The sequence below is a fragment of the Hyperolius riggenbachi genome, chromosome 2 (assembly GCF_040937935.1).
Source record: "Hyperolius riggenbachi isolate aHypRig1 chromosome 2, aHypRig1.pri, whole genome shotgun sequence".
Lineage (NCBI taxonomy): Eukaryota > Metazoa > Chordata > Amphibia > Anura > Hyperoliidae > Hyperolius > Hyperolius riggenbachi.
This window is the reverse complement of record NC_090647.1, coordinates 341,757,984-341,781,966: the sequence shown is the minus strand read 5'-3', so window position 1 is coordinate 341,781,966 and position 23,983 is coordinate 341,757,984. Positions and strand designations below refer to the sequence as shown.

Sequence of the window (23,983 nt, the reverse complement as noted above, 5' to 3'; positions counted from 1 at the left end):
CTTTATGCATGTTTTAGAAGTACCATACATCGGAGAAATGTGAAAGTTATATCATTCTGCTGGTCCGGAGCTTGTGAGTGTTTTGATATTAAATTTGGGCCCCTAGCCTAACCAGAACGCTGGGAATTCCACCGTTTTGTAACCGGGCATGCAAACATGCCCAAGTTTGATATCATATTAATCGGTAGGTTCTGGGGATCGAGAATATGTAATTATTATCTGTGTGCCGGCCGCGCAGGTCGGCCTAGGGAACCTGTCAGGATTATGAGTTTGCTAAAGCCCTGCCCAGGTGTGATTACCATAGTCCGGCCTAGGGGGCCGACTCTGGAAGCCCGCCTCTGAGCTCATCTCCATTAAAAGTGAATGAGCTGCCTGAGAAGATCTTCCTCCCTTTACCATCTTCATGACAATCTGCTGCCAGCCAGAGGACATAGGGCTGGTGGCCATTTTGCTGACCCATCTGAACAAAGAACTCTAAGAACTTGAAACCGTTTTGCTTGAACTTGATTGGAAACCAGAACTCTGATTTTTCCCACAAACAGGACATCTTTCCAGGAACTAAGTATTTTTCTCCCTTCTTTTATTTTTCATACTGGCTATTACTGTTTAATAATTGTCTGTATATATTAATTATTTATATTGCGTGAATAAACGACTTTCTCCAAGTCATTCACTTTCCGCTACCCTGCTTATCAGCACACACAGAAATGATCCCGGGTCTCTGAAGATACGCTACTGTTTGTTTGTTGTTGGCTAGACAGAATATCGTGTGTTTAACCGTTTTATTCGCAGGATTAGTCAGTCAGTTAGTGGGCCCCACGGTCCCATAGTAACCGCGGTGGTGGCAGTTTACTCTGAACCAGTGGGTGACGTTGTAATCACCCGTGTCTCACAGGCTCCCTTCTGAGCTGTCTGCGGCTAATTCTTAACGGTTCCTGCGCATTGACTGCGACCAGAGTTCGCACGATCTGTGCGCTGGCATCGTTTAGAAGGCTAAGTGCGGTCAGCCACTGAGGGCTCCTGTGACACTGACCTTTAAAGTAAATGGGAACCGCTGATTCCAGATACCATACTTATCTCAGAAAAGGGATGGCTCTGGGTCCTAATGAGCCTTCCCTCTCCTTTCCCGGTGCCCTCACTGCTGCACTAATTTTGTCAAATACTGCTCATTCCGCCAGACAAAGGTGACTTCGGAAAGTCTTTGGAAGCCTGAGTGCTCCCGAAGACGTGCCGCTCGTGCGCAGTATGAAGCCGCCTGTCTTCGGGAGGACTCAGCCACTGAAGACTTCTGAATTCCCTCAAGGCGAGGAATTTAAATGGTGGAGCCAGACCTGCACCGAGGGCACCGGAAGAGGAAAGGCTCTTTAGGACACCTTAGGTAAGTATCTGGTTTCTTTTTTTTCCTTCAAACGAGTCCCATTTACTTTAAAGAAAACCTGTAAGGGAAAAAACCCTCTGGGGATACTTACCTTGGGAGGAGAAGCCTTTGGATCCTAACGAGACTTCCCCGCCCTCCAATGTCCCGGCAATTCAGCGCTGTGACCCCCGTACAGCAGCGAGGTAAATATTTACCTTCCGCGATCCTGCGCAGGCGCATTAGCGGCTCTTTGTTCGGGCTAAAGCGAAAATAGCCGAATCTGATCATATCCACTGTACAGCGCAGGCACGAGTCCTTTGCGACTGTACAGTAGAGAGGATTGATCGGGCTAGGCTAATTCCACCTTAGCTCGAACAAAGAGCCGCTAGTACACCTGCGCAGGATTGTGGTAGGTAAATATTGCCTGTGCACCCTTGTCATGGGACTTTCTGAGGAGCCATCGTTAGATTCCCCCCAAGCTTCAGAGGACGGGGAAGCCTCATTGGGACTCTGAGGATTCCCCCTCCCGAGGTAAATATCCCCCAGAGGGGGTTTTTTTTGTTACAGAGTCTCTTTAGGTCCTACCGTGAACCAGCGGTAGGCATGCGCGCGCACCCATTGCTGATGGACAGAACTTGTTTCTATGTCCTGACTGATTTAAAGAGACTCAAACTGGCTGCATATAAACATCCAATTTGAGTTAACTAGTTAATGTAAAATGAAAAAAAAAACTTCATTTAAAAGATTTAAACTTCGCGGCACCGATTTGTTAATAATTATTGAATCAGATGGTCGATTGGCCATGAAGTTGCTGGATGTATGGGCACCTTTAGTTGTGCTGTGCCAACCCTGAAATCCAGAACTGTGAGTGCTTTTAGGCCTTGTTCACATTATAAATCGCCAGCGCTATCGCAAGCACTATTGCAAGCGCTGAGTGATTTATTGAGCTTTTTTCAAAGCACTTTTTCCTGCGCTTTGAGCTTAGAAAAACCCTTTTCTAAGCGCTTTTGCTGAGCGATTGAGATTTTCACTTCCTGACGTCAGTCAGAAAGTGAACTTTTTGACCCAGAAAAGAACAATGGGCTTGATTCACAAAGCGGTGCTAACCTACTTAGCACGTCTAAAGTCTTAAGGCGCGCTAACCAGGGTGCTAAGTAGGTTAGCACTGGTTTTGAGAAATCCGGTGCTAACCTACTTAGCACCCTGGTTAGCACGTCTAAAGACTTTAGACGTGCTAAGTAGGTTATCACCGCTTTGTGAATCAAGCCCAATGTATTTATTCTTAAAAGCGCTCTGGAAATAACTATACAAAGTGCTTTATCAAGCGTTTTGTGCTTTACTTATACAGTGGTTTGCAAAAGTATTCGGCCCCCTTGAAGTTTTCCACATTTTGTCATATTTTTTTTTGTTTTACTAATATTTATTAAGAAAATTTTCATAACAGAAAGAAAGGAAAATCAAAGAAAATACAAAGAAAATACTCAGTGTTGAGCGTACATATTAATCATGTCAGGGGTTAACAGCGCCTGTCAGGACAGGTTCATGTACTGTAGGAATGTCCAAGGTCAGCTCATCTCTCAGGCTTTGGTCCAGCTTGGATAGAAATCTGACGTTTTGGGGCTATGAAGAGACTATTTCCACTCATTGCTAATAATAAAATATATTCTTAGTCATCTTGTACATCCAATTCAGAAAGGTAGCGGAAATTATATAAAACAAAATAGCTGACATAGGTAAAAAATATACACTGACTCTGTTAGTCTAGACAACACTGAAACTGGGGGGAATAACAATAACAATATGTGGGGTCACACCAAAGATTAATGGCTACTGTGGGGAAGGCCTATGAGTGGGAAGTGGGAGAGGAATACTAGTGGCCTTCCATTGGGACTGCGGATGTAGGTTGTATTTATGTATGCAAGGGCTTAAAGATACATATTTGAGTATTTGACTCTTTAGTGATAGGAAATTCCTGGCCGGTTCATGTTTTGTGGGAAGATCCTATGAACCGGAATAATGAGCATAATTCAGGGGGGCCGTAGGTCAGGAGAGGATAGGGACCAGGGGTTTCAGACTTTATGGAAGATTGGTTCATTGTCTCTTAGTGATGCTGTCATTTTTTCCATCTCTTTGGTCCATTCAATTTTATGTTTGACCTCTGCCAAAGTCGGGGGAGCAATGTTTTTCCAGGATGAGGCAATTGATAGACGAGTAGCTGTTAAAATGTGGGTGATTAAGCGTACTGTGTGTTTGGGGGTGTCTGGGGGGGGTTTACCAAGGACCATATATATGGGGTCAAGAGGGATTAATATCCCAGTTTTTGATTGGATGAGGTGTTGCACTTTAGACCATAGTGGGGAGATCTTTGGGCAAAACCAAAAGATATGTTCCAGGCTACCCTTTTCATTGCAACCTCTCCAGCAGAACTGAGAGGCTTCTGGATAAATTTTTGATAGCTTAGTTGGTGTAAGGTACCACCGGAACATAATTTTGTAAATATTTTCTCTTATCTGTATGCACATAGAAGAGTGCTTGGCGTTTTCCCATATCTCCTCCCAGTCCTCCAATTGTATAGTTTGAGATAGAGCGGATTCCCATTTGGACATATATGTGTGGGCAGGAGTGGCTAGCCCTGATTTGGTGTGTAACAGAGTATAAATCTGGGAAATCAGACCTTTTTGGTAACCCTTAGAGTCACATATATGTTCAAATGGTGTTAGGGGGGGGATAGAGGCGGAGGGAGAGTGTCGCAGTAGGGAGAGGAGAAAATGCTTTGTTTGGGTGTACTCTAGTATGTTTTGGGATGAGAATGGTAGTTTATCTTTTAGGGAGGCCCTAGTATGTAGAAGGCCAGTGAGAGGGTCTTTCCAGTTAAGCAGGTTAAAGAAGTTGAGATTATACCATCTGGACATGAAGTCTCTAGACAATCCAGGGGGGAAGGCAGGGTTGCCCAGTATAGGTGTTAGTGGGGAGGGAGAAGTTCTCAGGTTAGCTGATGTAGCTGTAGATCTCCAGACTTGTACTGTGAATTTTATAGTGGGGAGTAGTTGAGATAGGGATATTTTGGGTGGTTGGTTGGGCCAAATCAGGGCCGCCAGGGATATTGGGAGTAAAGTGAGTGCCTCAATAAGGCCCCATTTGGTATAAACTTTAAGGTTGGTCCATTCACGCAGTTGACGGAGGTGTGCAGCTTGATAATAGAATCTAAGGTGGGGTAGTCCCAAGCCCCCTTGCTCTCTAGGAGATAAAAGGGTTGAGGCTCGTATTCTTGGTCGTTTATGATTCCAGACAAACTTAGCAAAGGCTGCTTGTAACATTGACAACTGAGAGGATGGGACCAAGACTGGCAGGGTTTCAAAAAGGTATAAAAGTCTAGGGAGTATGTTCATTTTTAAAGTATAGATCCTTCCTATCCAGGAGATCTTATAGGCGGTCCACTTGTGCAGGTCTTTAAGTATTTGTTGGATGAGAGAGGGGTAGTTGTGTTTATATAGGGTAGAGTATGTGGGCGTGAGATGTATGCCTAGATATTTTAGGGATTGGGTTTGCCATTTGTACTGATAATTTTGTTTTAGTATGTTTAGTAGATCGGGTGTGATTTTAATGGGTAATGCCTCTGTTTTATCCTGATTTAAGCGGAAGCTTGAGAGTGATTCATAGGCGGAAATGGTGTCATGTAGGTTTGGCAAAGAAATAAGGGGGTTTGTGATGGTGAGCAGGATATCATCCGCGAATAGAGAGATCTTGAATTCATGTTTATCTATCTGGACACCTGAAATGTTCGTATTTAGTCGTATGGCGCTGGCTAGAGGTTCAATGCTGAGGGCAAAAAGCAGAGGGGAGAGGGGGCAGCCCTGTCTTGTGCCATTACGAATCTGGAAGGGAGTATGTGGGGCCATGGGGAGTTTTATGTTAGCTGAAGGAGAGGAGTATAGAAAATGAATAATATTCAGGAAGGGTCCATCAAATCCTTGATATTGGAGGACATGGAAGAGAAACGGCCATGAGAGACGGTCAAATGCCTTCTCTGCATCTAGGCTAAGAAGCAGAGAAGGCCTACCTGAGCGGGTCATAATGGAGATAAGATCTATGGCTCGTCGGGTGTTGTCCCCTGCTTGTCTATTTAAGATGAATCCCACTTGGTCATTATTTATTAACCTTGGTAGTATGGCGTTTAGTCGACAGGCTAGTGTTTTGGTGATAATTTTAAGGTCTGAGTTTAGAAGTGAAATAGGCCTATAGCTCTGTGGAAGCTGTGGGTCCTTTCCTTCCTTGGGAATTACTGTTAATAGGGAGTTTAGGAAAGTGGAAGGGGGAAATTCACCTGTCATGATTTTATTTGCTAGAGATGTCAGATAAGGAACCAGGACCATTTGGAAGTTCTTATAATAAGAATAGGGAAGGCCGTCCGGGCCTGGTGACTTAGAGGAAGGAAGAGATTTGAGTGTTTCTAGAATTTCTTTGCTAGAAATTGGAGCGTTTAATGTTGTGCGTTCTTCATCTGTCAATTTAGGGAGTTTCAGATTTTCTAAAAAAGAGGAAACTCTGTCTGTGTATGTGGGGTCCGTTGAGGGGTCAGGTAAATTATACAGCTGTTCGTAATATGAGGTGAAGAGTTGTGCTATTTTAGATGGGTTATAGTGAGTGGTGCCTTCAGTATCTTTCATGGCGTGGACTCCCTGAGAAGATCCCCTGGGATTAAGTTTATGAGCAAGTATAGTGTGGGGTTTATTTCCCCGTTCAAAAAACAGCTGCCTGGTCCATTTCAAGCTTTTCTCTAGCTGTGTGGTCTGAAGGGACCTAATATCAAGCTTTAATTTTTGGATATTAGAGAAGAGGTCTTGAGATGGAGATTGTTTATATAGGATATATGCTTCTTTGAGGGCCTTCGTGAGCTCGGTCAATTTCCGTGAGGAGATCTGTTTGCGTTTGGAGCCCTCAGCAATAAAGTGACCCCTAACAAAGGCTTTGTGTGCTTCCCAGGCCATCCCCAGTGAAGAGACAGAAGGGATATTAGTGGTAAAGAAGGACTGGATTTCTTCTGACATTTTGGTGTGAAATGTTTTGTCCCTTAGTAGAGATTCGTTAAGTCTCCACTGCATAGGTTTGTGAGGCGTGTGTAGCCAATCAAGTTCAATTAGGACAGCATGGTGATCTGACCAAGCAGTGGGGGAAATGTCTGCTGTGATCAAGGATGGCAGAGTAGGCATTTTGGCAAAGAAATAATCTATGCGGGAGTGTGTTGCATGGGGGGGTGAGAAAAAGGTATAATCCCTGTCTGTGGGGTTCGCAATTCTCCATAAATCTAGGAGGCTATATTTACGGATCAGGGCCCTGAATTTCCTGGAAAGACGGTCATGTGAGGGGTATGATGGTGCGTCTAGGGATATTGATCTGTCATTAACAGAGGAGAAAGCTAGGTTAAAATCCCCCCCTAAGATAAGGGTCCCATTAGTCACTTTAAAAAGTTTAACGAGAAAGCTTGTCAGGAAGGGAATTTGGTTGGAATTTGGTGCATATACATTGGCCAATGTTATAGGTCTACCCGATAGTGTGCCCAGCAAGATCAAATAGTGACCTTTTGGATCTTTGATGATTTTGGTTATTTGTAGCGGGAGGCCTTTTTTATATACAATTGCTACCCCCGCCTTTTTTTTGGGTCCCGATGCTAGATACACTTCCGGGTAAGCTTTATTGTAGAGACGCACGGAGTCCTGTGAGGATATATGTGTCTCCTGCAAAAATGCGATATCACTCGCCAGTCTCCGCAGGTCCCGCAACAAAGAGTTTCTTTTTTGAGGTAGATTTAAGCCCTTGCAATTTAAAGTAAGTATCTTAACCATTGTCTATGTGAAATCTGTAACTATCTAAACAAACATTAATCATTTGGCGTGAAACAGTAGAATAAAACAGAAGGAAGGAACATAAGATCAAATAAACATTTGCGTAATATGGGAGGAGTGCAAGTAGGTAGCATAAGCCACTGGATGTAACGTGGCTACATATTGCAGCAACTAAAAGTAGTTGCACTATCAAGAGTCGAGTGAGAGTTCCTGGTTCCTCCCGGGACCAGATGGCCTCAGGGTCGACTCTCCTGAGGAGCATGAGGGCGAAACAATTGGGTCGGCACATGACTCAAGACTGGGTGCCCGTAATGTTAAATAGCGTGGAGAATGAAAGGTTAGTCCGGGATCCTCTATTCTGGCCTGTGGCCTTTACTCACAATTGACGAGTAGCGTATATGCATCAATGGGATTTTCAAGATGATTGGGAATCCATTCTTTCCAGTGGGTCAGGGTAGGTAAGGCTTCGGGTGGGAGCATTTGTTGAGTGAGAAATATGGCGCACCTTTCTGGGTGGAGAATTATCAGAGAGAGAGCGTAAGTATTCAGTGGTAGTGTTACTTGGGGGTGGGCGGATTCCCATCTGCTTCAAGAACATGGGGGCATCATCAATGTCCGAGAGCGTGAAAAAGGATCCATTCCTGTTTACCATTAAGCGGAAAGGGAAGCCCCACCTGTAGTCGATTCTCGCATCTCTTAGGAGTTGGGTGATAGGCTTGAAAGCCCTGCGTTTTGCCAGGGTGATGAGAGATAAGTCTGTAAAGATGGAGAGGTCATCCCCTTTAAATGACAGCGGGGACGCTTTGCGGGCTGCTTTTAGAAGGGCCTCTTTTGCTTCATAGTAATGCATGCGGATTATTACATCTTTAGGCCTTTGTGAAGCAGTCTGTCTCTCTCCTAGTGAGCGGTGAGCTCGGTCCATTCTCCAGAGTTCAGTTGGAATGTCAGGTGCTAATGTTTTAAAGAGATCAGTCAGATAGTGGCTTAGCTGGTCCGGATTAACAGACATAGATATACCTTTAATTCTCAGGTTTTGTCTCCTATCTCGATTTTCCTGGTCTTCTTGTGCGTTTCTTAAGAATTTAATGTCAGACTGCATCAGTTTCTGATCTTCTTCTAAGTCCTTGTGTTTTATAGTAAGTGCGTCCATTTTCCCCTCTACTGTACTGGTTCGCTCCCCTAGGCTATTCATGTCCCTTTTTAGGTCATTTACTGCTGTGAGGATTACCTGTTGGAGGGAGTCATGGAGGGAGCGGTAGTGTCTCTCTAGAGTGGCCTCCAGAAGATCAGCCGTCAGGGGAGCCGAGGATGGGAACTGTGGGGCCTGTGAGGCCTGCTGTGAGAGAGCTGCGTCAGGCTGTTCAGCGTGGCCGGCGCCATCTTGGCTGTCTGGGGTGCGGAGGTAGCGTTCCATGGCTCCTGTCTGCGGGGCCGTTTTGGAGCCCGTTTTCGCTGCCATCCGGCTGCCTGTGTGTTCGGAGGGGGATCCCGGGTCTGTGCCGCGCTATTGAGGCGGAGAGGAAGCTGTGGGCGGCGGTAAGTGAGCTGCGTGGGACCGGAGCTCCGGGTCTATGCGGCCATCTTGTTGTTGCCGCGCATGCGTCCTTCTACACATTTTGTCATATTACTGCCACAAACATGAATCCATTTTATTGGAATTCCACGAGAAAGACCAATACAAAGTGGTGTACACGTGAGAAGAAAAATCATACAGGATTCCAAACATTTGCATTTAAAAAAAACAAAAAAAAAAACTGCAAAGTGGGGTGTGCGTAATTATTCAGACCCCTGAGTCAATACTTTGCAGAACCACCTTTTGCTTCAATTACAGCTGCCAGTCTTTTAGGCTACTTACACACCAAGACGTTGCGTTTTAGGGGACGTTATGGTCGCATAATGTGCCCCTAACGCAACGCATGGTGGTGCGGGAGAGGACGGTAGAGTGATCCGCGTTAGGCGGCTCTATCCGCATAAGGTCTCCCAGGGTGGCGCTGATTGGCCGGCGGGACCACGTGATGCGGAGCGAGACACGCCGCATCACGTGGTCCCGCTGGCCAATCAGCGGCCGCCAGTGCAGTGCATATTAAGTAGCCATGTGCGCGGCTACTGTAGCGGCATCTCCCCGCCTCCTCTCCGCACCCCACTGAGCATGTGCAAACAGTCTAACGTGGCTAAAGCCGCTAGAACGCACAGCATGCTGCACTTTCACTACAACATGCAGCGTTACATGTAACGCAACGTGGGCAGTGTGAACAGCCCACTTGTGTTACATTGCTGTGCGTTGGGGGAGCGTTACAGGCTGCACTAACGTGCGCCTGTAACGTCCCTGTGTGGAAGCAGCCTTAGGGTATGTCTCTACCAGCTTTGCACATCTAGAGACTAAAATCCTTGTCCAGTCTTCTTTGCAAAACAGCTCCAGCTCAGTTAGATTAGATGGACAGCGTTTGTGAACAGCAGTTTTTAGATCTTGCCACAGATTCTCGATTAGATTTGGATCTGGACTTTGACTGGGCCATTCTAACACATGGATATGTTTTGTTTTAAACCATTCCATTGTTGCCTTGGCTTTATGTTTAGGGTCATTGTCCTGCTGGAAGGTGAACCTTCGCCCCAGTCTCAATTTTTTTTAGACTCCAAGAGGTTTTCTTCCAAGATTGACCTGTATTTGGCTCCATCAATCTTCCCATCAACTCTGACCAGCTTCCCTGTCCCAGAGCATGATGCTGCCACCACCATATTTGACAGTGGGGATGGTGTGTTCTGAGTGATGTGCAGTGTTAGTTTTCATCCACACATAGCGTTTTGCATTTTGGCCAAAAAGTTCCATTTTGGTCTCATCTGACCAGAGCACCTTCTTCCACATGTTTGCTGTGTCCCCCACATGGCTTGTGGCAAACTGCAAACGAAACTTCTTATGCTTTTCTGTTAACAATGGCTTTCTTCTTGCCACTCTTCCATAAAGGCCAACTTTGTGCAGTGCACGACTAATAGTTGTGCTATGGAAAGATACCACCACCTGAGCTGTAGATCTCTGCAGCTCGTACAGAGTCACCAAGGGCCTCTTGACTGCATGTCTGATTAGCGCTCTCCTTGTTCGGCCTGTGAGTTTAGGTGGACGGCCTTGTCTTGGTAGGTTTACAGTTGTGCCATTATCCTTCCATTTCTGAATGATCGCTTGAACAGTTCTCCGAGGGATGTTCAAGGCTTTGGAAATCTTTTTCTAGCCTAAGCCTGCTTCAAATTTCTCAATAACTTTACACCTGTCTGGTGTGTTCTTTGGACTTCATGGTGTTGTTGCTCCCAATATTCTCTTAGACAACCTCTGAGGCCGTCACAGAGCAGCTGTATTTGTACTGACATTAGATTACACGCAGGTGCACTCTATTTAGTCATTAGCACTCATCAGGCAATGTCTATGGGCAGCTGACTGCACTCAGACCAAAGGGGGCTGAATAATTACGCATACCCCACTTTGCAGTTATTTATTTGTAAAAAAATGTTTGGAATCATGTATGAGTTTCGTTCCACTTCCCACATGTACACCACTTTGTATTGGTATTTCACGTGGAATTCCAATAAATTTGATTCATGTTTGTGGCAGTAATATGACAAAATGTGGAAAACTTCAAGGGGGCCCGAATACTTTTGCAAACCACTGTACCTTCCATTATAGCAAAAGCGCTCAGAAAATGGTACATGTAGTGCGTTTGCTAAAAATCGCAAACTCATATGTGAACACTCTCATAAGAAATCATCACACAATCGCTTTTAGGGCTATTTCTAAAATCGCCAGCGCTTAAAAAAATCCACAAACACTAATAGTGTGAACAAGCCCTTAACATGCTTTGTAATTGTTCATCAAACTATACTAAGCCCTTTTCATTTGCCCCCTCATCAACCAGCTATCCAGTATCCATTATGAAGACAGGTTTGATTTGATGAATTTAAAGGGTATATCATTCCCATGTACAACAAAAGATGGTGGCTGAAGTATGTTTTGGGGAAAAATAAAGATGAAAATAAAGCGAAAGTTACATTTTTCACCCATCTGGATCTTCACCTTCTTTTTATTACCCCTCAACTCCTGATGTCCCCTGGATTTCTTCTACTAATGTAATTTGCAAAGTCAGTCGCACCAAACCAACTAGTTGGTCTTACACCAGAAGGTGAAAAGAAGATGATTGCAGAGGTCATCAAACAATTCCTGGGTTAATTAAAACATTAATAGGCTTTAGTTATCAGCAGCCAGCAACGCCAGCACATTTATTTATTTATTTTGATGAACTGCTGAAACCAATGTTTTCTTTTTCTAAAATTGAATCCATTTTTGCAGTTACCATATACTCAGTGCTTAAATCAAATTGCATTCAGGGTCGGTTCTAGACCTTTTGCTGCCTTTGGGATGAATGCACAGCACCCAACAATTTGAACTGCACGTTATAGCTGCGGTGCAACCAAAAAAAAATAACACCCTCAGTATAGGTAGGTAGGTAGGTAGCCAGGTATAGGTGACCCCAGTTTAGGAATACAGGTATAGGTGCCCACATATACATAGTTACATAGTTACATAGTTACTTTGGTTGAAAAAAGACATACGTCCATCGAGTTCAACCAGTACAAAGTACAACTCCAGCCTGCTCCCTCACATATCCCTGTTGATCATAAAATCCCTGGATTAACATCATTGGCATTACCTAGTAATTGTAGCCATGGATGTCATTCAACGCAAGGAAAGCATCTAAGCCCCCTTTAAATGCAGGTATAGAGTTTGCCATAACGACTTCCTGTGGCAATGCATTCCACATCTTAATCACTCTTACTGTAAAGAACCCTTTCCTAAATAAATGGCTAAAACGTTTTTCCTCCATGCGCAGATCATGTCCTCTAGTCCTTTGAGAAGGCCTAGGGACAAAAAGCTCATCCGCCAAGCTATTATATTGCCCTCTGATGTATTTATACATGTTAATTAGATCTCCTCTAAGGCGTCTTTTCTCTAGACTAAATAAACCCAGTTTATCTAACCTTTCTTGGTAAGTGAGACCTTCCATCCCACGTATCAATTTTGTTGCTCGTCTCTGCACCTGCTCTAAAACTGCAATATCTTTTTTGTAATGTGGTGCCCAGAACTGAATTCCATATTCCAGATGTGGCCTTACTAGAGAGTTAAACAGGGGCAATATTATGCTAGCATCTCGAGTTTTTATTTCCCTTTTAATGCATCCCAAAATTTTGTTAGCTTTAGCTGCAGCGGCTTGGCATTGAGTACGATTATTTAACTTGTTGTCGATGAGTACTCCTAAGTCCTTCTCCAAGTTTGATGTCCCCAACTGTATCCCATTTATTTTGTATGGTGTTAGACCATTGGTACGACCAAAATGCATGACTTTACATTTGTCAACATTGAATTTCATCTGCCATGTATGTGCCCATATAGCCATCCTATCCAGATCCTGTTGCAATATAACACTATCTTCCTTAGAGTTGATGATTCTGCACAATTTTGTATCATCTGCAAAAATAGCAACATTGCTCACTACTGTATCCACTAGGTCATTAATAAATAAATTGAAGAGCACTGGACCCAGTACAGACCCCTGTGGGACCCCACTGCTAACAGTCTCCCATTTTGAGTATGATCCATTGACCACAACTCTTTGTTTTCTGTCCATTAGCCAGTTCCCTATCCAAGCACACAGACTCTTCCCCAGTCCTTGCATCCTCATCTTTTGCACCAGACTTTTGTGGGGAACAGTGTCGAATGCCTTAGCAAAGTCTAAGTATATCACATCTACAGCATTCCCAATATCCATATTAGCATTCACTACCTCATAAAAGCTGAGCATGTTAGTCAAACAGGACCTGTCTTTAGTAAACCCATGTTGATGCTGAGAAATAAGATTATTTTCTACTATATAGGTACACAGGTATAGGTGCTCCCAGTATAGCTAGCCAGACATAGGTGCCTCCAGTCTAGGTTAGCTAGGCATATGTGCCCCATTATAAGTAGCCAGGCATACGGGCCCCAGTATAGGTAGCCAGGTATACAGGCCCCAGTATAGGTTAGCTAGGCATAGGTGCCCCCTGTATAGGTTAGCTCGGCATAGGTACCCCCAGTATAGGTAGCCAGGTATAGGTGCCCCAAGATAAGTAGCCAGGCACACTTGCCCCCAGTATAAGTAGCTAGGCATAGGTGCCCCCAGTATAGGTAGCCAGGCATAGGTGCCCCCAGTGTAGGTAGCCAGGCATAGGTGCCCCCAGTATAGGTTAGCCATGCATAGGTGCCCCCAGTATAGGTTAGCCATGCATAGGTGCCCCCAGTATAGGTTAGCCAGGCATAGGTGCCCCATTATAGGTAGCCAGACATAGGTGCCCCAGTATAGTAGCCAGAGACAGTTGCCCCAGTATACGTAGCCAGGTACAGTTACCCCAGTATAGGTAGCCAGGTACCATTACCCCAGTACAGGTAGCCAAGTACAGTTACCTCAGTATAATCCCAGCCAGGGCACTATCTGCAAAGAGTTTGTATGTTCTCTCTGTGTCTGCGTGGGTTTCCTCCGGGCACTCCGGTTTCCTCCCACATTCCAAAAACATACAGATAAGTTAATTGGCTCCCTCTAAAATTGGCCCTAGACTACAGTACTTACACTTCATAATATAGACATATGGCAATGGTAGGGATTAGATTGTGAGCTCCTTTGAGGGACAGTTAGTGATAAGATATATATATACACTGTACAGCGCTGCGTAATATGTCGGCGCTATATAAATACTAAATAATAATAATAATATAAGTAGCCAGGTACAGTTGCCTCAGTATAAGTAGCCAGGTACAGTTGCCCCGGTATAAGTAGTCAGGTACAGTAGCCCCAGTATAGGTAGCCAGGTACAGTAGCCCCAGTATAGGTAGCCAGGTACAGTTGCCCTCGCTAATTAACATCTGGCCGGCACCCGCGTGTCTGGATCCCCGCCGCACTGTCAGGCAAGGAGGTCGGTGGCAGTACTTTAGTCTTTAGAGCGGTGACCTGCAATGAAGACACAGGAGAGCGTCCGGTGTCCGTGTCTGCGAGCGCGCGTATACAGGAAGTAAGATGCCACTTCCTCTATGCGCGCGCTTGCAGGCATGGCCACCAGCCGATCACCTGTGTCTTCAGTGTGGGGGATCACCACTCTGAAGACTAAAGTACTGCCGCTGCCTGCCAGAACAGTGCGGTGCAGATGTTAAGGAGCGGGGGTGGAGGAAAGAGGGCGGGTGGGAGAAAGCCCCTTGGATGACACTTCCTGATGCACGCAATTCAGGTGGCGTCATGCGTGGCCCAGGCCTGATTGCATTCTACATTTTCTAAGTATATGGTAAATACAAAAATGGTTTTAAAATGCTAAGAAATCTATGTCCTCAAACAAAGACACACTACCGCATTGTCTTATTTTTATAATTTGTGGATTTGTTAGCTAGGTTGCAAATAACCGTTTTCTTCCGTTTAGCAATTGCTAGTTCTGAGGTCTCTCCGCCTCTTAAATAAGGAGTGTGGTGGCAGCATTACCCTCGATTTCTAGCATGACCAGGGTGCGCCTGGCTCGGGGCCGTGCATGCACACTAGCCGCCGACTGGCAGCAACAGCGCAGCTGCTGCTGCCCGGTGGAGATTAGTGGCGTCCTGCCCAGGATGCTCCCGGTGATGTGACCAGGAGCGAGGATGCGGAGTAGAGAGGATACGATCGTGCTCAGCTATTTCCGCCTAACCCGAACAAAGAGCAGCGGTTCCCCAAAAATACAGAGCTAGTGTGCCTGCTCAGGATCGCAGAGAGGTAAATAAATCTCTGCTTATTAAGCTTGTCGGGGGAGGTTTCAGGGAGCCAGCGCTGGATTCCCTGCAGCTACAGGGGAGGGTAAAGCCTCACTGGGACCCTGAGGCTTCCCCCTCCTGAGGTAGGCATCTCCCAGAGGGCTTTTGTTAAATATAGAGTCTCTTTAAAGGAAACCTAAATGAAAAAAAAAACAGTTTAACTTACCTGGGGCTTCTACCAGCCCCCTGCAGTCGTCCTGTGCTCATGCCATGATTCCATGATGCTGTCTCCCTCATTCAGCTGGATGCAAGGCCCCGGTTCACGCGCCTCCTAATCGCAAAAATCTCTGCTGCACATGCGCAGATCCCTCCCACAACCGGCACTGCGCATGAGTCGTCCGGCTGAAAGAAAGAGTAGCGCTGGGTGACTGGAGCATCGCAGAATCATGGCACGGGCACATAATGGCTACAGGGGGCTGGTAAAAGCCATAGGTGAGTTAATTTTTTTTCGCTTTAGGTTCACATTAAGCAAACAGAAAACTTTATTGTAAAGAAGGTGATTCATGTAGACTAGAGAATCTGACTAGACTAGATCTGATGTAGCCTAGAGAAATGGCATCTAAAGAGAATCTGTAATTAAAAAAAAAAAAAAAAAAGTGCCCCTGGGAGGTACATACCTTGGGAGGGGAAAGCCTCTGGATCAGTGTTGCTAACCTTTCACATTATTTTTTAATGACAAAGATATAAAAATTACTGACAAAAACCCCTGTGCCGCACCGAAAAATGGGGATGGTCATGCAACAGAACATGTGCGTGGTAATGGGTGGAGCCAAATATACATGACCTTAGCATTGATGTAAAAGGTCTGCTGGAAAAGTATGAGCTCTGCCGTAGTGTATCCCCCAAAAATAGATGTAATCTGACAGCATTTCACCAAAAATACACGTAATCTGGCAGAGGTTCCTCCAAAATAGATGTAATCTGGCAGAAGCAATTCCCCCAACATACACATAATCTGTAAGAAGTTCCCCAAAGTAGGCATAATCTGGCAGCGGATCACCCAAAATACACGTAATCTGACAGGAGTGGTTCCCCCAACATACACAATCTAGCAGCAGTTATCAAAAAATAACGTAATCTGGCAACAGTGGTTCCCCCAAATTACACATAATCTGACAGCAGCTCCCTCAAAATAGGTACCCCCAGTATAGGTAGCCAGATCTATAGGTGTCCCCAGATTAGGTTACCAGGTCTATAGGTTTCCCCAGGATACGTAGCCAGCTCTATAGGTGTCCCCAGTATAGGTAGCCAGATCTATAGGTGTCCCCAGTATAAGTAGCCACGTGTATAATGTCCCCAAAATAAATAGCCAGATCTATAGGTGTCCCCAGAATAGGTAGCCAGCTATAGGTGTCCCCAGAATAGGTAACCAGATCTATAGGTTTCCCCAGAATAGGTAGCTAGGTCTATAGTTGTCACCAGTTTACGTAGCCACGTGTATAGATGTCCCCAGAATAGTCAGCCAGGTGTATAGGTGTCCCCAGAATCGGTAGCCAGGTCTATAGGTGTCCCCAGCAGGGCCGGATTTACAGCTCAGGAGCTTATAGGCACATAATCTCTGGTGCCCAAACCCCACCCATTAACAAAGGCCACACCCCTTGATTCACGCCCCCTTTTCTTAGGGGGTGGCTGGGTCTGGTAGCAGGGTCTGGGTGGCTGGGGCAAGGTGCAGACTGGGTTTGGGTGCAGGGTGGCTGGGGCAGAGTGCAGGCTGGGTCTAGGGCAAGGTGCAGGCTGGATATGAGTGCAAGGTGCAGGCTGGATATGAGTGCAGGGTGGCTGGGGCAAAGTGCAGGCTGGGTCTGAGTGCAGGGTGGCTGGGGCAGGGTGGATGGGTCTGGGTGCAGGCTGGATCTGAGGGCAGGTTGGCTGGGTCTGTGTGCAGGGTGGCTGGGTCTGGGGGCAGGGTGGGTATGGGTGCAGGGTGGCTAGGGTAGGGTGCATGCTGGCTTGAGCTGGGTGCAGGCTGGGTCTGGAGGGCAGGGTGATGGCTGGGTATGGAGGCAGGGTGTCTGGGGCTGGGTGCAGGGTGGGTAAGGTGCAGGCTGGCTGGGGCAGGGTGGGTAAGGTGCAGGCTGGCTGGGGCAGGGTGGGTAAGGTGCAGGCTGGCTGGGGCAGGGTGGGTAAGGTGCAGGCTGGCTGGGGCAGGGTGGGTAAGGTGCAGGCTGGCTGGGTGGCTGGGGCAGGGTGGGTAAGGTGCAGGATGGCTGGGGCAAGGTGGGTAAGGTGCAGGCTGGCTGGGGCACGGTGGGTAAGGTGCAGGCTGGCTGGGGCACGGTGGGTAAGGTGCAGCTGGCTGGGACAGGGTGGGTAAGGTGCAGCTGGCTGGGGCAGGGTGGGTAAGGTGCAGCTGGGTGCCATGATAGCAGACCTCAGATCAGCAGCGACTGGTAAAAAATCAGCTTCCCTCCCTCCCTGCAGAGTGCGAGCGCAGCGTGAAGTATGATAAGACTCACTGGGACCTGACATGTCAGCAATGACCGCTTCTCTCCCCACAGCACGCCAAGCGTCATCTCCTGGGTAACAGCATGTCTCCTTACTGTGACGCGCTGCTGCCAGTACATGCGGGCGCGTCACAGTAAGGAGACACGCTGTTACATAGGAGATGGCACTGGGAGGGCTGTGGGGAGAGAAGTTGTCATCACTGGCATGTCCGATTCCGGTTAGTCTTCTCATACCTAATGCTCCGCTCGCACTCTGCAGGGAGGGAGGGAGGAAAGGGCACTAGCTAGCCACCTCTCACAGATGGTCCTGCCTGTAGGCACGTGCCTTGAGTGCCTATGGGTAAATCCGGCCCTGGTCCCCAGAATAGGTAGCCAGGTCTATAGGTGTCCCCAGAATAGGTAGCCAGGTCTATAGGTGTCTCCAGAATAGGTAGCCAGGACTTTAGGTGTCCCCCAGCAGGAGGAGTGGCAGCACAGTGAAGGGGAAGGAGCGGGCACAACGGCAGGGAAGGGGGGATGTCTCTCCCTTCCAGAATTAAATTTTGTGCGCGGCTTACGACTTACCTCTGCTTGTTGACGGCGCGAGAGGGAGCTCTGCATTGCCGCTAGTCTGTTCAAGACCAGAACAGCGGCCCGCAGAGCTCGCTCCTGTGCTTGGATCAAGGCAGAGGTAAGTCCCCGCCCACTGCCAGCCGCGTACAAAGCTTAATTCTGTAGTGGGAGTGAGGAAGCGGGGGAAGACAGCCACCCCCCGCCGCTCCCTCTTCACTGTGCTGCTGCCACTCCTGCGATTGGCCGCCCTTTTACGGACGCTGCCGAATTCCTTACGGAATTTATGGGTAGCTAAATTTGTATGTAAATTTTACAGATTGCCCGTAAATGTAATGGCGGTTGGCAACACAGCTCTGGTTCCTAAGGGTTTCCCCTGTCCTGCTCAGCCATCGGGATCCAGAGCTGAATCCCCCAGACACTGAGCCGCAATAAAACATATCATTGCAGCTGCGCACATGTGCAGTAGCGGCTCTCCGCTCAGGCTGTGGCAAAAATAGCTTGCTCCTGAGCATGTGGGCATGTCGACAAGCGACCAACAAGGAGATCCTTGGGGGGGGGGGGGTCCCAGGGAGGGGAAAGCCTCTTTAGGATCCAAATACTTCCACCTCCCAAGTAGGGTTGCCACCTGGCCGGAATCTCCCCGGTACAGCCGGAAAATTAGTTAAAAAGCCGCTGCCGGAAAAATGTTTTTACCGGCAATGTATCTGCCCGGTAATTTGGACTATTCCACAGAGGGGGAGATGCCAGGTCTGTTATAACAATACTTTTCTAACTTAGATGAGGCTACAGCCTGCTCTCCCCCTTTCTCTTTTGTGATTGCACAGCTCCCTCACTGCTGACTGCGGAGCTGATTACATTGATTGACTTCAGTGTGGAGGAGGGGAATGTGCAGCTCCCCCCCCCCTCCTCCCGCAGACTGAGGACGGCCGGAGAGGTGAGAGATACAATCAGACACTAGTGATGGGAATTCCGGCTCTTCTCAGAGAATCGGCTCCCATTAAACAGCCTGCTCTTACGGCTCTGAATCGGCTCTTCATTAAATATCACTAGACACAACTCAGAATCGGAGTAAAAGCCCCGCCCCCGTCTCCATGACAACTCCAGAATGCTTCTCTGACTGGGGAAATCCCTCCTGCTACTGCTCTGCTCCGCCCCATACACTCCTACAAGCTGCAAGAGGAGGACTACATCTCCCAGCATGCCTCAGCGCCCTTTATTACAGAGCAAATCAGAGCTGTGTGGGGCGGCTGAGGCATCGGCTCTTTTAAAACTGAGAACCGGCTCTTGTCGTTCGCAGCAAAGAGCCGGCTCTTAGAGACGGCTCGTTCGCGAACGACCCATCACTATCAGACACATGGAGCTGAAGCTGTGACTGCCAGGAGATGCTGCTGCTATAGGAGAGGTGCTGTCACTGCTGTGTGTGTGTGGATGCAGTGTGTGTACATGTATGACGTGTGTGACGTGATGTGTATGAATGTAGTGTGTCTCTGGGATCTGTGTGTATACAAAGCAGGTGTGTATGTACGGTATATAGTGTGTGTGTGTGTGATGTGATCTGCGTGTATATATAAAGCATGTATGTATGTATGTATATACAGTAGAGTATGTGTGTATGTACTGTATAAAGAGCATGTGTGTGTTAGTATATAGTGTGTGTGTGATGTGATCTGCGTGTATATATAGAGCATGTATGTATATAGAGCTTGTGTGTATGTACTGTATACAGAGCATGTGTGTGTGTATGTATATAGTGTGTGATGTGATCTGCATGTATATATAGAGCATGTATGTATATAGAGCATGTGTGTGTTAGTATATAGTGTGTGTGTGATGTGATCTGCGTGTATATATAGAGCATGTATGTATATAGAGTATGTGTGTATGTGTGTATGTACTGTATATAGAGCATGTGTGTGTGTATGTATATAGTGTGTGATGTGATCTGCATGTATATATAGAGCATGTATGTATATAGAGCATGTGTGTGTTAGTATATAGTGTGTGTGTGATGTGATCTGCGTGTATGTATAGAGCATGTATGTATATAGAGTATGTGTGTATGTGTGTATGTACTGTATATAGAGCATGTGTGTGTGTATGTATATAGTGTGTGATGTGATCTGCATGTATATATAGAGCATGTATGTATATAGAGCATGTGTGTGTGATGTGATCTGCGTGTATATATAGAGCATGTATGTATATAGAGTATGTGTGTATGTACTGTATATAGAGCATGTGTGTGTTAGTATATAGTGTGTGTGTGATGTGATCTGCGTGCGTGTGTGTGAATGTGTATATATATATATAGATATAGATAGATAGAGAGAGAGAGCGAGAGAGAGAGAATGTATGTACAGCATGTATGTATACAGAGCATGTATGTATGTACATAGAGCATGTATGTATTGGGAGAATGTTTCCCTTATGAAAAACTGCATCCCCCTTTCAGTGTAACACCCCCTCCCTAAACCCCATAGCAAGCATGGGCAAAACACCTCCATGCTTCCTCTGCATTGGTTGTCCTGCCATAACCCCCCCCCCCCCACACACACACACACACACACACACACCTGTCCCTGATAGACCTGACCCACCCTTCTCTTAACTGCTTAAAGTAGTACTGTTGGGCAAAGGAGAAAAAGAGTCGAACTTACCTGTGGTTTCTAATGATCCCTTGCAGACATCCTGTGCCCACACAGCCACTCGCCAATGCTCCAGTCCCTGCCGCCGGTTACTTCTGGAATTTGCCACTGTCGCCTGTACGGCCTGCGTCTGCGCAATATGCTCCCAGGGATGTCAGTGGGGGTGAAGAGAAGCCCGTGCAGGCCCAGTAGTTTTGCAACTTAAAAGTTGCAAATTACGGAAGTGAACTGGCGGCTGGGCCGGAGCGGTGAGTGGCTGTGCGGACACAGGACGTCTGTGGGGGACCATTAAAAGCCCCAGGTAAGTTCAACTAATTTTTCCCCTTTGCGATCTAAAGTAAATAACAGGCTTACATCCCCCTAGTGACCAGGCTATTTTTTTTTAATTCAGGCCACTGCAGCTTGCTGCAGGACCATACAGCTTAGCACCCAATTAAATCTTGCCCCCTTCAGTTCTGGTCAGGAACCAGTCCGACAAAGGCTTTTTATAAGTCGAAAGCTCACTGTTTATCCATCTCTAAGTTAGCCAATAAATGGTATCATCCTGATTCAAAACTTCTTGCTTTTGTTGCTACCAACAGAGCTTTCTGTTGGTGGCATCTGATTGCTGCTGAGATAAAATCATGTATTTTATTTAAATTATTCACCCACCCTCCCTTCCCACCGGAGAGCCAATCAGAGCTGATCACCTCTCATAGGCATCAGCCTATGAGAGGGATCTTCTTGCGGCACGCTTGAGGGGACAGCTCAGTGACAGAGCTGTCCCCCGTACAGCGCTGCGGTAGATCGCAGGGCTGTACATGTAAATAAACGAATTTTTTTTAATGTGAAACAGGCTGACGCCTACAGGCAACTGATCTCGAAAACTCCGCTCCTCCCCCAGGACTTGATGCCAATCGGCATTAGGCGGTCCTGGGGGAGCCACCTTGCGACCGCCCATCAGCGTTAGTCGGTCGCAAGGAGGTTAAAGTGTACCTGATATAATAGGTGTATTTATACTTGAGGTGAGGTCTGTGGGCTCACTTGCAACCTCTTCGTTCACTTGATATCCCGCCCCCCCCCAGTAATCTGGTCAGTCACAACCAGTCATGCGCATCTGCATATACGCAACCCAGCCATTGCCGCAAATGTGTGTAATGCTCCCCGCTGCGGGAGCACTACAGGGGGTAGACGCATGGCACAGAAAAGCGCGGCCAGCCAGATATTACCAGGGGGAGCATATCAAGTGAATGAAGCAGCTGGCTAGGGAGCCCCCACACCTCATAGGGCTGGAGGAAGCTCCCCAGGTAAGTATAAATACACCCATTAATGCTGCCTCTATGAGACCCAGATTGAGCCTAATGCTAGGTACATACTATACAATTTTCTGACTGATTTACTGTCAGATTGACTATTTCTGTTCTGATTTCTGATAGATTTTCCATAGAAGTGAACAGAAAACCTATCGGAATTCAGATCGGACCTGTTGGAAATAGTCGATCTGACAGTAAATCTGTCAAAAAATTGTATAGTGTGTACCAAGCATTAACGGTCAAGTGACCTGAGAGAGGGATAAGGAGGCTGGCATATTGATTTCCTTTAAAACAAAGCCAAGTTGCCTGGCTGTCCAGCTGAGCTTTCGGGCATTAGTTTGTCTGCATCAAACACCCGACAAAAGCTTGCAGCTAATCTTATCAGACTTCTATGCTGGGTATGTACAATACGTTTTTCCGCTCGATAGATAGATCTGATAGATAATTCCTATCATGTCCGATATTCCTTCTGATCGATTCTATTTCTCATAGAAGTGAATGGAAAAAGATAAGAAAAACGAGCGGAAGATAAGAGAATCGAGAGCAGAATCGAGTGCAGAATTGAGCGGATAAAACGAACGGGTTGAAAATCGAATCGGGCGGAAAAACGTATCAAGTGTACCCAGCATTAGTCAGAAAACTGTGCTCTGCAAGCTTGTTCAGGGGCTATGGCTAAAACTATTAGAGGTAGAGGATCAGCAGGACAGCCAGGAAATGTGTGTTGCTTCAAAGTAAATAAATTATGGCAGCCTCCATATCCCTATCAGGTCAGTTCTTTAAAAAGTCAGTGACAAACCACTCCCACTTTTAGACCACACCCCTCAAGCCACACCCACAAGCCAGTATTTTTTCACCATAAAGGTGGCAACCCTACTCCCAAGGTAAGTACCACTAGGGGCTTTCTTTGGGGGGAGGGGGTCAAAGAAAAAAGAACAGTATGTTGGCCTTTCATGCCATCAGAACTACCTTTTGGGAATCACAGGACTGCAGCACCACCTGGTGGCAAACGTGCAGCATGCTATTTTACAGTCATCAAGTACAGTACAATCGATCCGCAGACGCACACACAATGCAATTACCAATAATCAGACTTGCTCCATATAGTGCTGCTCTGGAGTCTAAGCCACGGACTGCTAGGAAGCCGGCGAGGTATTCGGCATGGGGCACCCAGCGCGGCTGCTGCTTCTGAGAGGGAGATGGACGGCAGGGGTAGAACAGCCGGAAGAAGCTACCCTGGGGGAAAGACGCGGAAAAGCGTCACTTGCAGAATGCAGACATCAAACTTATAATACCCATAGATAGAACAGTGCTCTTGTGCGTGCCCCAGTACTCCCGATATAAAGCATTACAGAGGCTATAACTCACGAGAGCAGGGAAGGGGCACAGAAAAGTTACATGCTCACCTCCTTGCCTGCTCCCACCATGATATCTGTGCAGCCCACCACATGCTGGCCGGTTGTGGACGGCAGGTTTAGAGATATCAGGTTCCCCATCCGTGCGGCTGTGACAAGCAGTGCTGGACAGCAGAGAGTCCGAGGTACATGTCGCAGCGGCACAAAGTCCAGACCAGGCGCTCACAAGCCTAACTTCATGACAAGCTGCTGGGAAGGATGGACTTCCCGTGTCAAGTGGCAACTCGCAATCCCAGCAGCAGCTCAGGTGACTGGTGGCCATGTCTTCCGCAATCCTGCACAAATATATGTATCATTCACTACCGATGTGCAAACACATGTACCTGCTGTCATTTAATGGAGGCTGACACTAAGCATTGTAATACGAGGGATATGGGAAATGTTTTCAGTATTCCCTGGCTATTTCCTTAAAAAAAAAAAAAAATTATATATATATATATATATATATAGTACTTATCCATTAGCCGGGCGCATCCGGCAGGTGGCGCTGTTGATGTTAATTCCAATCATAATTACTTCACGTAACCCTGTGAATGTAAACGCCGGATGCGCCTGACTTAACAGATCAAGCCGCCGGTTTGCTTCGTGTCTCGCT

The 23,983-nt window shown here is 46.8% G+C and overlaps 1 protein-coding gene across 1 annotated transcript in view; it reads right to left on the bottom strand.

Annotated features, from left to right (window-relative positions):
* The window catches only part of LOC137545045 (platelet-activating factor acetylhydrolase 2, cytoplasmic-like), a 107,362-nt gene extending 83,792 nt beyond the window's left edge, over positions 1 to 23,570 (bottom strand). Inside the window, exons 1-2 of the mRNA XM_068266147.1 lie at positions 23,380 to 23,570; positions 23,056 to 23,209 (exon numbers count right to left, since the gene is read on the bottom strand). Coding sequence (XP_068122248.1) covers positions 23,056 to 23,209; positions 23,380 to 23,469 — 244 coding nt within the window. The 5' untranslated portion in view covers positions 23,470 to 23,570. The remainder of the gene's footprint in view (positions 1 to 23,055; positions 23,210 to 23,379) is intronic.
* Positions 23,571 to 23,983: the final 413 nt, after the last annotated feature.